The 15,038-nt window shown below is 33.5% G+C and overlaps 1 protein-coding gene across 1 annotated transcript; it reads left to right on the plus strand.

The window, feature by feature from the left end:
• Positions 1 to 381: 381 nt before the first annotated feature.
• LOC125664047 (flotillin-2-like) lies at positions 382 to 13,744 on the plus strand. The gene is made up of 9 exons (XM_056152706.1): positions 382 to 576; positions 4,092 to 4,173; positions 5,075 to 5,289; positions 5,711 to 5,943; positions 7,812 to 7,931; positions 8,116 to 8,330; positions 9,060 to 9,243; positions 9,337 to 9,480; positions 12,442 to 13,744. Exons 1-9 carry the CDS (start codon positions 528 to 530, stop codon positions 12,475 to 12,477), a joined length of 1,278 nt encoding a protein of 425 aa, XP_056008681.1. The 5' UTR covers positions 382 to 527; the 3' UTR covers positions 12,478 to 13,744.
• Positions 13,745 to 15,038: the final 1,294 nt, after the last annotated feature.

Raw genomic sequence — 15,038 nt, forward strand, 5'->3', positions numbered from 1 at the left:
AGAAAATTATATTTTCTCACAAATCTCTTAGTAGAAAGTTACATACACTTTCTCTTTATGAAAATATGAAATAAAATTAATCATTGACCACACACATTTTAGAAAATTAGATTTTTATGTTGATCTTTCATCCTTCAAAATTGTTCATTATCCTTTCATTATACATGGAATACCTTAAAAGGAGGGCTGAAGACCCCAACATGACAAAAATGACCTAGTTCTTGTTTTGAAAAAAATGTTGAACCAAAAGAGGAAGGAGTGGGGTGGGTGGTGGATGGGGGTTAACCCTACTTCTAGATCCGCCAAGTGCTGCATGTACTTATAGATCTTTCGTCAAACCCAGGTATTTTTCAACTCTTGCAAAAAAGAGTCCACATTGTCGAAGGTGTATTTATCCGGATTGCAACCATATGTGTTCAACTATTATATTCACCGACCCCGATTTCACAATAATCAAACCGCTAATACGTAGGTGCAAATATTGCTTAATAGAACGCATCTTAAGCAATACCTCATAGTAAGAGAAGATGGGGAACATTAACACCGTTGGACCAAATGAGGCTCTAATTATTTCAGGTAAATTTAAACATTGTAAACCTTAAAATTGCACTCTACGATCGCTGCAACAATCCTGCATGATAAACCTGGTTTCCGGTGTTCATGTATTATGTTACAGGGACCCAGCCCATCAGCAGCGTCAGATAGATTCTCCCTTTCTATGCTTGTGCCATTACTGCAGTATAATTTGATATCTTTGTAAAGATATTAGCAAAATGGCGAATGAAATAAATTGTTTTATTTCAGTAAATATATATTTTTGTGCATACATTGCACTGTTGTAACTATGCCAATAGGATTGCCCCAGGCCCGAGCTAATGAAGATATGTAGATGGAAATATAAACTGTTTGGAATGTCTTTTCTTCAGTTATGAATGATATCTCTTGGTTTTGACCTTTCCCAAACAGAAAGTGTGTTTCAAACTGTGAACTGCAACAAAAAGGGGTGATGAGATAGAGGCTGTTTAAAGTCAAACTTGGCTGAATAATCTCACCCTACAAAAATCACGCTAAAAAGCCAAGTAGAAATCAATTGAAGAACAAAAGATATAGTCTAGTTTACTTTTAAGAAAATGAAGTGTTTAACAATGCGATATTATTCTGATAGTAGTGATAGATCGTTTTGATATGTAATTGTTGCATAAATTTAAGGGGGGTGGGGTGTATAAATATAACATTTGGTGTTATCGTTTTCAACACAGTGAAAATGGTGAAGTAAAATCTTGTGATTGGCTGAATTTAACCAGCATTTAACATTTGTATATATTAGTTTGTAGTGATGGGACGGTGATTGATTGTAATAAAAACTAGATTGGTTTACCCTTTCCAATTCCATTATCTATTAAATGTCACAGTAAGATCCTGAAATAAAAATTGCAGATACCAAAGTCCGAGTTGTTTGTGAATTCTACTTTTGTTTCAAAATGGCAACTAACATCAAACAAGAGCACAAGTTTGTAGACAAAATGGAGCAAAATAATGTTGGCAATCTCCACATGAACTATTCCTACGTCTGAACTGGCTTTTAGTTAATCATGTTGGAAACTTGGTAAATGAAAAGAGATGTAGACTAAGCGTCAGCCCAGAAAACATACACGTTTGTTTTCCACATACACGTTTGTTTTCCTGAACAAACACATTCGATTTGACGAATTTTAGGGATTTTATGGGGTTTGTAAGGGGTCGAAATAAGGCCCCATTCCCAATGCTAAAAAGCAGATATTTTCCCCAATTTTTGCTTTGAAATTCCCAAACAATGAAAACAGCTCAAAGCAGGGTAACTTTATTGTTCATAAATCTCCTTCACAGGCCTACAGATTACAATTTTTGCTTCAAAATTGTCTTGTACATTTTTTTGGCCTCCAATTACTTAAAGCAATACAAGCTGTAACTCACGGTAAATAAAAGAACAAATATTTAAATTTTTTTTTATTAAATACATACAACTTAATAGAATCAGAGTGAATCTGAAGCAATAAACCCGTCAAGTCAGCAGAAAATGTCGATTCATGAATCATTGTAATCCTGTCAGTAATTCCTGCTCGTAATCTCCGATGTGCATTGACCTCGGAGGTCACCAGTTCGGAAAAAAGCGAAAGAGAGGCACTGAGCACGTGTCGGATTTGTAAACAGTTTAACATGCCAATTTTATAGAAAATTCACTATCAAAATTTCATTTGAGTTGCACATTTGCGTAATTATTGCTTTCTTACACTTATAGTGCTTCTTGTCATTCATGAAACGATGTAATATTTTAAAACAAACGCCACGTGTAGTTACTCATGTCAGTTTCCATCTTTGGATATGACGTCGGTCTCAGCAACCCAATTATGTTCGGCAATCATCGTTCCTGTGTCCGTGTTTATATGAAACGCTCATTGTAGGTATGCTCTCAAACAATATTCCCTTGTTTATTTTGTTGAATTTTTCTTTAGATATTGGGGATTATATCAGTTATACCGATAGGAGGTAAATGATTCATAATTAGATAGTTGAAAAAATACCGTCAGTTACAGCTTGTATTGCTTTAAATGAGGTAAGCTTTGACCAAAATGTAGGTCAGAAGGAGTCCAATTTATTCCTTAATGCACTGGTTTGATTTTCTTCCTACTTCCTTTATCCATAGAACATTTTTCCCAATTTCAAGCAAATGTTGCTATTTTTCCCAATTGGAAAGGCCCAAGCCCTTGAAATCAAGACCTTCAAAAAAAAAACTTGACAGATAAATTGTAATAGTAGCACCCTCTAGTAGTAGGTTTTGGCATCACTTATGACTGTCACAGTGTATAGTGTTCATTTTGGGCATGTCTTTAAATTGTAAAGGGTCATGTAGTAACATTTATAGTATTTTTGATGATGCAATTATTTATTTCTCAAGAAGATAGTGATTGGGAATATAGTCCATTACCTCTCTTTCAGGTCTTAGGTCATTTATTCATGTTGTCATTATTACAGTTGCCATTGAGAAGAGTTGTTAATGAATAGGGTGATATTCTCTTGCCTAATTATTTAAAGTTTGTCTACATGCTGCAATCTCTTTAGGGTTATAGATATGAGGACACCTAAGCTAGTTTTTTTGGGGGGTGGGGGTGTTGGGTGATGAGTAGTGTACATGCTTCTCACTTTTAAAGAAGGGGCACAAGACTGAATTATGATTGTGACCTACCACTTTTTGTTAAAATTTTCTCGAAGATTTAATTATAACCCAAAGTAAGATTTACAATGGGAAACGTCCAAGTAGTATGGATGTGGAAGATTCCTCAGAATTTATGAAGATTGATTCAGGTAGGGATTGGCATTGTGCAGTTGTCCAATTGCCCAGAACATGTGAAATCCTGTTTTTAGACAAGTGAAAGTGTTGACAGGCTTGCCTTGATGCGCTGCTATTTCTATTCAGCTTGTTACTGGTATCAATGAATCTTAAGGCTATATTCAGCATGTTCAGGCTTACAAAATCTACTTGATATATTTCCTTTTATTTAGTATAAATGTAGATGATATCAGGAAAAGACGATTAACTCATAAGTTAAAGAAGACAAAGTTTAAGCATTCTTATCAAATCTAACACTGTTCAAAATCTTTTTAATTCTAACTGTTACCCCTATGAATGACATATTTTGACTGTTTAGTGTTGAAGCAGTTTACTATGAATAACTATTTAGCCCTCTTCCACTTCTTCTACCTTCCTGTAGAATCATGTCTGTAGGAGAACAAATTGCTTTGGGTAGTTAACAACATGATAATTAAGATTTTTGTATATTTCAAGTTTTTCAAAAGTAACCATATTAATAAAACTAACCTCAAACAAAATGACAAAGGTACAAATAAATCAAAAAATACAAATACAAAATGAAAGGGGGGAAGGATGGGTGGGTGGATTTATTGACACTTTGTAGCTCGGCCACTTTCTATATATATGAATTATAATTATAGATTAAAGCTAACAAAGCTTATCAATTTTTGATTAATTACTGTTCAAATTCATAACAACTATTGTAGCAACAATACTGATCACAATTTTTGTTCTGTTACAGGAGGATGCTGTGGCTCCCAGGGTAGAAAAACCGTGGTGGGAGGATGGGGGTGGTCGTGGTGCCTGGTGACCGACGTTCAGAGGTATACAGTCGGCTTACATACTGTACTGTTCACAACAACCTTTACTGCTCCTGAGAGTCAACAATTGCTCTAGCCAATAATAAGGCTCTCCTATTTGATACTATGATGTATGAACTTTCATATATGTAGAAACTACTTTGTCAAATTGTTGCGAAATATTCACCAGGAGAGTGAAATCCTGTTTGCTGTTGTAAAGGGATTGGTGATGTAATCCTGCTTGGTAGTTCAATGGGAGGGGCAAACTGAACAGAATATATATGTTATATAGTTATTACTGGAATTTATACCTTTTCCTGTATCAAAACAGGTCCAAATGCAGGTCCCTTCTCCTCTCAAAAGCTACTGATTTTTCTCGATTGAAGTTGCCTTTTCCCCCTCAATTTGTGTTGTTGTTTTTGTTAGATTCAATTTTTTATATGCACATTAATAATTTTTCACTTGTAACACCTAAACCTACCATATGAACATTTAGAGAAATTAACTGAAAATATCCAAGAGTTAAGATTGAGAAAGTTACAAATTGGTGACTGTGTTATTTTCATAACAAATTTGTGGATTAAATGATGTTAAAATTTAGTTATTTATTGTACTTTACTCATCAATTAAGGTTGCAGATATACAATTAATTTTGATTTTATTGATTTTTACCAATTTGATGAAAATGTCGATAAGTTTTGCCAATTGCAAAGGTCCAGCCCCTTCTGGAAAAAGTAGAAAAATCACTGGACATCACTGTCTAATGGCAAATTTTACAAACATAATTTGAAAATTTAATTGAAATAAAGTTGATGCGAGTATAATCGTAAGCATTGTATGTGTATTAGGTAGACATAGAAACAATAGAACAGTGTGATGTGTCTTACTCATTAAATGCCTTCAACATTTCTGAACTTTATCACAGGATATCCCTGGAGGTCATGACCTTGAACCCTGTTTGTGAAAGTGTGGAGACCTCAGAGGGTGTACCTGTTACTGTGACAGGGGTCGCTCAGGTTAAGATCATGAGAGAACCGGAGCTACTGAAGACAGCCTGTGAGCAGTTCCTGGGAAAGAGTGTCCGACATATTGAGTCAGTGATTCTACAGACACTGGAGGGTCATCTCAGGTCCATTCTGGGTACGTAATACTGTTGTTGTGGGTCAGTAATTGTGATTCTACAGACTCTGAAAGGTCATCACAGGTCCATTCTGGGTATGTAATACTGTTGTTGTGGGTCAGGAATTCCACATACTGTTATTTGTCTGTCACAGTGCGGGTCAGTGAGTACATGTATAATTGGTTGCATTGAGTTAATCTTGGTATGGCAGTAAATTTGACTATTAAATGTGACAAACATTTATATTGAACAGATCCACTTACATGTACACTTGCCTGAGATTAGTAAATGTTTGCTGTAAACCTGTAATGTAAAGTAAACTCTGAAATATCGAATCAAGATAGGAAGTGATTGGTGCTTTGTAATTCTTGGCCATATTGAAGCCTTTTATAATAAAACTTCTAGATAGATTATCTTATTTGTGATTCAAATGGTTTTCAGGAACATTAACTGTGGAGGCAATTTACCAGGACAGAGATCAGTTTGCACAGCTGGTCAGAGAAGTAGCCTCTCCTGATGTTGGGAAGATGGGTATTGAAATCCTTAGTTTCACCATCAAAGACATCAATGATCGAGTGGAGTACCTCTCATCGTTGGGAAGGGCCCAGACTGCTAACGTAAAGAGAGACGCAGACATTGGAGTCGCTGAGGCAAACAGGGATGCTGGAATCAGGGTAAGATATATCCCAAGCTTCTGTCTGACTATGAACGTTGAACATTCCACATGCTGTTAATTATGTTATAAACCTAAGATATGCTTTTTGTGTGGGTATTGCATATATTTCTGTAATGTTAGTAATTCATTGAAATGCAGAACAAAACAATTGTTATGTAATTTGCCCAGTTCTTGTCTTGTGTAATTATTCCCACGCATAGATTGCACGTTTACATCATATCAGAATCCTGAAATTAAGGTAGATTTCATTCTAGATATTTCAATAAAACAGTCTTTCAAATTCCTGGGATCACAAATTTTGTTGTAGTTGGCAAAGCATTTATTTTCTTTATTTTGCCTTGTTTATGTTAGGCATTGTACTCTGAAATGAAGTACTGCTATGTCACATGGCCATGTGTTTTTATGCCCCCAAGATCAAAGATCGGGGGACATATTGTTTTTGTCCTGTTTGTCATTCAGTAATTGTCATTCTGTCTGAAACTTTAACATTGCTTATAACTTTTGAACAGTAAGTGCTAGAGCTTTGATATTTCACACGAGTATTCCTTGTGACAAAAACTTTTTGTAGGTAGTAAACATTTTGATCTTGACATTTGACCTACATATAGAGCTTTCATATTGCACCTGAGCATTTCTTGTGACAAGCTCTTTCTACTGGTACCAAGATATATGTCCTTGTGACCTTGACCATCTTTGGAATTGGCCATTATTGGGGGCATTTGTGTTTCACAAACACATCTTGTTTTTTTAACAATTGGTAGAAATAGATACATGTAAATAGCAAGTAAAATGTGTATGTCATGATAAAGCAATTCCTGGACTAAGAATGTGAGTTGAGTTGTGAAAAACAAATGTAGTCATCTGTTAACATATTTTTGAAATGATGCATATGCATAGTGTTGGTTACTATAGTATGAAACAAAGACAAAATTTTCATCTTCATCCTTAAAGGGACTGATTCACGATTTTCCCTAAAATTTTCTTTTTCACTTTTAATGATCAAAATCTACTGTCTAATGTGTTTAAAAGAGTTCACATGAGAAGGAAGGTTATATATTATTACAGAAGCTCATTTTAGAGAGTTTATTATTTGTTTTGTAAACAAAGATTGCGGTATGTTGTTGTTTACGAAATTTTTAAAAGAAATGGATATCGATCTAAGTTTATTATATCTTTCACATTTCAAGCATTTTTGCGGCAAAACGTGTCATCTAGAAGTTCAAATTTGAGATTATGCAAAATTAAGATGTCTTATATTACAAAAATCAATATTTCACTTGTTTGTTATTATACATAAAAAGACTCGAGTCTTTGTTTACATAACACAGATTTAAGGCTAAAATATTGCTATTATTCTTGCATTCAGAAGGTCAAAATTTTGGCTGTTAGCATTAAATTAGTTATATTTTTAATGTTTACCATAAAAAAGGAAAAATATTTTTATCAAAAATCGTGAACCAGTCCCTTTAAGAATATTATTATAAAAATGGCCATATGGTCATTGAAGTTTGCACAGATTTAAGTTCTTTTCTAAAACTGTTGCATGCCAAGTCCCCAAACTTGACACAAATGTTCCTGTAGTGTTTCTGAGGAAATTACTTTTGCTCTTTGAAGTGATGGATCTGATTATTTTCGAGATGATTGGCATGAGCTTCATGCATAAAATTAGCATGCATTTAAATATACATGTATCAGACTTTTCTCTTTTCTTGTTGATATGAATGTAAATACATGTATACGTTAAACTATCAAATAGGGGCAGATGACTCTTGATGTTGCTTAGATAACAGTAATGGCCCTTGAATCTCTTTGAAAGTATTTATAACTGATAGAAATACACTGTGATTTCAAACCCTATAATGACAGGAAGCAGAGTGTGACAAACAGCTGATGGACACCAAGTTCCAGGCAGACACCAAGATAGCCGACTCAGCCAGGCAATACCAGATGATGAAAGCCTCTTTTGATATGGAAGTCAATGCTAAGGTCAGCCGTTTGTCTTCATTATACAAAAAAGCTGAATATTATTGTAAAAAAAACTAGTCGAGTCTGACAGCATTATACAAAAAAGCTAAATATCATTGTAAAAAAAAAACTAGTAGAGTCTGAAAGCGTTATGTTCAGGAAAGTTAACTGTTATTTAAAAAAAATTGTTATGTATTAAATACAGAAAGCTGAGGCAGAGTTGGCATATGAGCTACAGGGAGCCCGTGAACGACAGAGAATTCGACAAGAAGAGATTGAGATAGAGGTTGTGGAGAGGAGGAAGCTGATCGACGTAGAGGAGAAAGAAATTATGAGGAAGGAGAAGGAGCTGATATCTACCGTCAAGAGACCAGCAGAGGCTCAGGCATACAAGGTCGAACAGCTGGCTGAAGGTCAAAGGTAAGCATAGCAGAAGTACATTTAGATAAGATTAAATTCAGATTGTTTGAAATGCTTGATGAACTATGAAGTGCAGTTACAATCTGTGATTTCATCAATGTACATGGAGATAAAATTTTGTGGATTTGGTAAAAAAAATAATTTTTTTTACAGTTTTGTTGATAGCTAATGTCATGATGTTCTTATTTTATAATCAGAAATTGTGTTTCATGGTCTGTTAATTATATCCATAAAAACAACAAAAATTGATGGTAAACCAACAAGAAAAATAATAACGAAATGGCAGAAGTGAAAAATGGCAGCACTGTTCTGCGGTTTTCTCCAGTGCTTTAATTTCATTCAAATTTTATTAATAAATTTGTAAAAAATCATTCTGTCTCTTCACTAGGTGTGCAAATAATGCATTTGTAGTAATGCACTATGAATAGTGTGTAACCTTTTTGTTACCCTACAGTAAAACATGGATCAGATAATGTTTTGAATATTATATAACTACATGTACTACCGATTATATTCAGTGTAACTTAAGTAGTACCTTAAAGATGTGCAAAATGAACATTGGAAGAGGTATTTTGATGTTAAAAGATTCAGGCTCTGTATGTGTAGTGACAGCATTTTATAATGATGCTCATTGTTTGGAGAACCTGGCAAATTCAAATGATAGTCATACTATGCATTGCTCTTATTGGTCATGTAAGATCTTACTTACAAATTCTGTACACTCTATAGGAGAGTGACTGTGGAAGCAGCCCATGCTGAGGCTGAGAGGATTCGTCTGATTGGTGGATCTGAGGCTGGTGCCATTGAATGTGTTGGTAAAGCTGAGGCAGAAAAGATGAGACTGAAAGCTTCTGCTTACAAACAGTACGGAGAAGCTGCCATGTTGTCTCTTGTTCTGGAGACTCTACCAAAGGTTAGAATTTCTTATGTTAGTCCTTTGTACTATACATTTTATAAAGATGATCTGTTCCATTTTGAAGCTATGTGTGTTTCTTTTGACTTGCAGATTGCTGCTGAAGTGTCCGCCCCTCTGGCTAAGACAGGCGAGATTGTCATGGTTGGAGATGACAGAACTACCAGTGAAGTGAGTCGTCTTGTGAGCCAGCTTCCTCCTGCTGTTCAGGCCCTTACTGGCGTGGATCTCTCTAAGGTCAGTATAGAATCTATAGTAACACCACATACATATAAATAACAGTATAGAATCTATAGTAGCACCACGTACATATAAATAACAGTCAGTATAGAATCTATAGTAACACCACATACATATAAATAACAGTCAGTATAGGATCTATAGTAACACCACATACATATAAATAACAGTATAGAATCTATAGTAACACCACATACATATAAATAACAGTCAATATAGAATCTATAGTAACACCACATACATATGAATAACAGTATAGAATCTATAGTAACACCACATACATATAAATAACAGTATAGGATCTATAGTAACACCACATACATATAAATAACAGTATAGGATCTATAGTAACACCACATACATATAAATAACAGTATAGGATCTATAGTAACACCACATACATATAAATAACAGTCAGTATAGGATCTATAGTAACACCACATACATATAAATAACAGTATAGAATCTATAGTAACACCACATACATATAAATAACAGTCAGTATAGAATCTATAGTAACATCACATACATATAAATAACAGTCAGTATAGAATCTATAGTAACACCACATACATATAAATAACAGTATAGAATCTATAGTAACACCACATACATATAAATAACAGTCAGTATAGAATCTATAGTAACACCACATACATATAAATAACAGTATAGAATCTATAGTAACACCACATACATATAAATAACAGTCAGTATAGAATCTATAGTAACATCACATACATATAAATAACAGTCAGTATAGAATCTATAGTAACACCACATACATATAAATAACAGTATAGAATCTATAGTAACACCACATACATATAAATAACAGTCAGTATAGAATCTATAGTAACACCACATACATATAAATAACAGTATAGAATCTATAGTAACACCACATACATATAAATAACAGTCAGTATAGAATCTATAGTAACATCACATACATATAAATAACAGTCAGTATAGAATCTATAGTAACACCACATACATATAAATAACAGTCAGTATAGAATCTATAGTAACACCACATACATATAAATTACAGTATAGAATCTATAGTAACATCACATACATATAAATAACAGTCAGTATAGAATCTATAGTAACACCACATACATATAAATAACAGTCAGTATAGAATCTATAGTAACACCACATACATATAAATAACAGTCAGTATAGAATCTATAGTAACACCACATACATATAAATAACAGTATAGAATATATAGTAACACCACATACATATGAATAACAGTCAGTATAGAATCTATAGTAACACCACATACATATAAATAACAGTCAGTATAGAATATATAGTAACACCACATACATATAAATAACAGTATAGAATCTATAGTAACACCACGTACATATAAATAACAGTCAGTAAAGGATCTATAGTAACACCACATACATATAAATAACAGTCAGTATAGAATCTATAGTAACACCACATACATATAAATAACAGTCAGTATAGAATCTGTAGTAACACCACATACATATAAATAACAGTCAGTATAGAATCTATAGTAACACCACATACATATAAATAACAGTCAGTATAGGATCTATAGTAACACCACATACATATAAATAACAATGTCCTTGACATTGGTGCAGTCTCTTAAAGGTCAGCACGGAGTCGATGATAATGTCACATAAATGATAAAGACCTTGATATTGTGTTAATATCTCCAAGATAGTACATAAAAAACAGCAACACTACGTAAATGATGAAGACCTTGACATTTGGTTAGGTTTTTTTTCACTGTGAGTACTGAGGTCCTAATTTCTCCAAGGTCTGTACAAAGTCACTAGTAACACCACATAAATGTAACCTGTCTAATGTTTGTACAAAGTCACTAGTAACACCACATAAATGTAACCTGTCTAATGTTTGTACAAAGTCACTAGTAACACCACATAAATGTAACCTGTCTAATGTTTGTACAAAGTCACTAGTAACACCACATAAATGTAACCTGTCTAATGTTTGTACAAAGTCACTAGTAACACCACATAAATGTAACCTGTCTAATGTTTGTACAAAGTCACTAGTAACACCACATAAATGACAGACATGTGGTTAATTTCTGCATGATCATTTAAGAGTCAATAATAATAAAATCCTTGACATTGGGTTAATTAATATCTACAAGGTCAGTATGGTGTCACTACATCCAAACTCCAGATTTATAAATACTTGATATAAAATTAATTTGAAGATAACATCTTTGTTGTAGGCTATTTTTTAAATTTCACTATATCAATATATCATACAGAGAATGTATTGAATTTTTACCAAAGTGGTTTGTGTGTAAGTAGGTTCTTTGTCTTGTTTGATGTTGGGTAAACAATCTGTATCGTATTTTACATGTTGATTTCATATATCCTAGAAGGCCTATAACTTTTAACAGTGCTGCAACGTAAATCAAAAAAATATAAGTAGCATCAGCAGCTGGTTGTCGGGGTGTGTGTCTGCATACCAAATCAGATTATACAAAATTGCATATCCTAGGTTGTACGTGTATTTGTCCAATCAGGGGCTAGAATACAATAGAAATTAGATTATTGAGAAATGAAATACAATCTAAAAATCGCATCCATGTGCTATCCAACTTAAACATTTTAGTTAACCAAGCAATGAAAATAACTTTTAACTTCCAATGTTGGAATACACAGATAATATAAAACTATCTTTAATAATGTTTGACAGCTATATTATGTAAATACCACAGGCACTCGCCGTTTTAAATATCTATAATAAATATCTATAATATTATGTTTACAGGAAGACAATTTTTTTTTTATGATATATATTTAAAATGTCGAGTACCAGTGGTAAATGCATTTACATTTGTGCTGACAATATGGAAAAAATTAAGTTCAGTTGATAGAGAGAGAGAATGCAATTTTCATTTAATACTCTGTTTTTTGTTTATAGGTTGTTGGTAAAATCCCTGGTGCCTCAACGTCCTAGAGACCCATGTGTTTCCTGAAACCTGCATGCTTTATAAATAAGACATTTTACCATTGTCTGTTGTGTTATTGTGTAGAGTTATTTTACACTTCCATCAACTGATAACCAATCAACAGCATCGTTATATAAGCAGTTGTATTGTCTGTAACATATGTATAAATTTCATTTACCATAGCAACATCCGTTATTTATGTTGCTCTACTAGTCATCATATCATTTCTTTCTCTCATTGTTCAATTTTTAAATCTGATTCTATAATACCTGCCTTATGAAGCAGTGATTTTGCTCAAGTTTGTGTACTGGTTACCGGTAATGTAAAAAAAAAAATTCTTAAGTAGGCCATTTTAAAACTTTTTTTTATGGTATATATACACTGTATCTCTTCGTTGGAATATTCTTTAATCTAAGGGTTAGTGAACTTTACAAAATAAAAGGATCAAAGACTTGCAGAGAAGAAGGCAGGTGATGCCGTGCTGCACCTGGTGGAGAGAAGTGGTAAAGCTGCTACACACTACTCTGGGATTAGAACTTAGAACTGATTGTTATTGGCAGCTATTGTCCTTTTGTATATTTTTGTTGTTTTAGTACATTGTTTTATACATATTTCAAAGTAGTCTTGAAATAGGATTTTTTTTTTAAAGAATATATTCCAACATTCTGAGACTGTTTTGTAATTATTAAGTTAGCAATCACACAAGCAAAGTTATAAAGGAGGGGAATTTTAATAGAGTTTGGATTTTTTTTTGCAATGAAGCGAGCTACTGTAATCGCATGTAAATATGGTCATTAATGTACAAAGCTGTTCAAAAAACGGGTATATGCTTTGTCATTGCAGCAAATCCAAGCATTTGCTAAAGGTGAAGTTCTTTTCTGATAACATACATGTAGATCAAAAATTGACCTTTCAGTTTGGGCATTTTGTAAGTGTAAGAAGTTTTCTTGTGTTTTCTACTTGTAACACAATACTTGCTGCAGTACAACATTAGCAGATTAAATCTCTATTGCACCTGAAGAAAAGTTTTCTTGTAAAAATCACCTGTTATTTGGCAAATATTTTTTCCATTGATTAGCTACCCACTAACACTATGTACTGCACCTCTATAGATTCATATTTTATGTGCTTGTTTTTCATTTTGTATGTTGTAGAATAAGCAATACAATACAATGTACATTTCAGCAAACCATGAAGCTGGATATCTATATGTTACTCATTGTATTTAATTAGTATTTAGTATACCTTTGAAATAAAATTTTAGTAAAAAATGAACATTTTGATTTATCTACATGTATTGCATCAACTTTCAGGCGATTCTAGGTGTCTTCCATATAATTTGTTAAGAAATGCAATATTGGTATTTCAAATTATAAACGTGCATGCATGTATTTAGTTACAATGCATGTTACAGTAATATAATCAGTAATTTATTCGTTGAGTTTTATTCACTTAGTTAATCAATGCACCGTATAACTAGATGTTATAAATATAAGTCAGAAATACCTACACACAGGTATTTGCCTTTGAATGTACTCTGTCGTACTTTTTTAACTAGCAAAGAAGCCACAATACATATAACATACCTGGAAGTATATTCTTGCTGCATATGTCAAGATGCATTAAGTTTTCTGTTGGGCAGATGCCCTGGATAGTTTTCCCAAACCCTATTTCATAATTTTTGAAATATATTTAAAACATTCATTCGTCGTATAAAGCAGTTCATTGGTTAGATGCATATCAGGGAGCATCCATCAGTTTTACTGATCATTTTGTTTTTTATATAAATGTGTTATAGCAGGCATTGTCATGCTAAAGTTCTTAAGAAAAAGATATTTTGGGGGGAGGGGGGCATGATTTGAACAAATTATGTCGGGAAGATTTCGTGTAAATTTCAACTTTGGGACACCCAGAAAAGATGAAATTTACATGAAAGCTTCCTGACTGTGCAGATTCAAGTTTGTTCAAATCATGCCCCCCTCCTCCAAAAATCTTTTTCTCAAGAACTACTGGGTCCAAAGAGTTGAAATTGACATAAAAGCTCCCTGATGTAGAGTAGATTCAAGCTTCTTCAAATCATGACCCAAGGGAGGAGGATGGGGTCACAACAGGGGATAACAATTTTACATGCAGATATATAGGAAAAGTATTTTATAATCTTCTCAAGAACATGTCAATATGCAAACAACCCTAGGTAGTGCAGATTCAAGTTTGGTTTTATACTGATTCTGTCTGACATTTGCTGTATATGTAGGTGAAGTAACACAAATTTAAACCCATGCTTAGCAATCGGGGCCATAGCAGTGGGGGTTATTTAGCATGCCAATGCCTGCTATGACACAGGACCTCCACTTTTAAAATCATATCCAATAGATCCACGATTTTCTCTTCCAAATGCTGAGCATTTAATAAAGGAACAATCACTACTAATGTTTACATCTTGGGTTTGACAGCCATGGCACAAGCGGGGCTCAAACTCGTTAAATGTATCTTGCACAGTAAACGTAAACTCCAAGCTAACCTTCCATACCTTCAGAGACAAGGAATTGTTCATTCAGAGACAATTAGG

The sequence above is a fragment of the Ostrea edulis genome, chromosome 1 (assembly GCF_947568905.1).
Source record: "Ostrea edulis chromosome 1, xbOstEdul1.1, whole genome shotgun sequence".
NCBI lineage: Eukaryota > Metazoa > Mollusca > Bivalvia > Ostreida > Ostreidae > Ostrea > Ostrea edulis.

What these genes read in the sequence shown, in the direction of transcription:
- LOC125664047 (XM_056152706.1), top strand. Translation starts at nt 528, where the DNA reads ATGGGGAACATTAACACCGTTGGACCAAATGAGGCTCTAATTATTTCA. An exon ending in ACAGGGATGCTGGAATCAGG is followed by an intron (nt 5,944 to 7,811) that starts GTAAGATATATC and finishes CTATAATGACAG; the next exon opens with GAAGCAGAGTGTGACAAACA. An exon ending in CAGCTGGCTGAAGGTCAAAG is followed by an intron (nt 8,331 to 9,059) that starts GTAAGCATAGCA and finishes TACACTCTATAG; the next exon opens with GAGAGTGACTGTGGAAGCAG.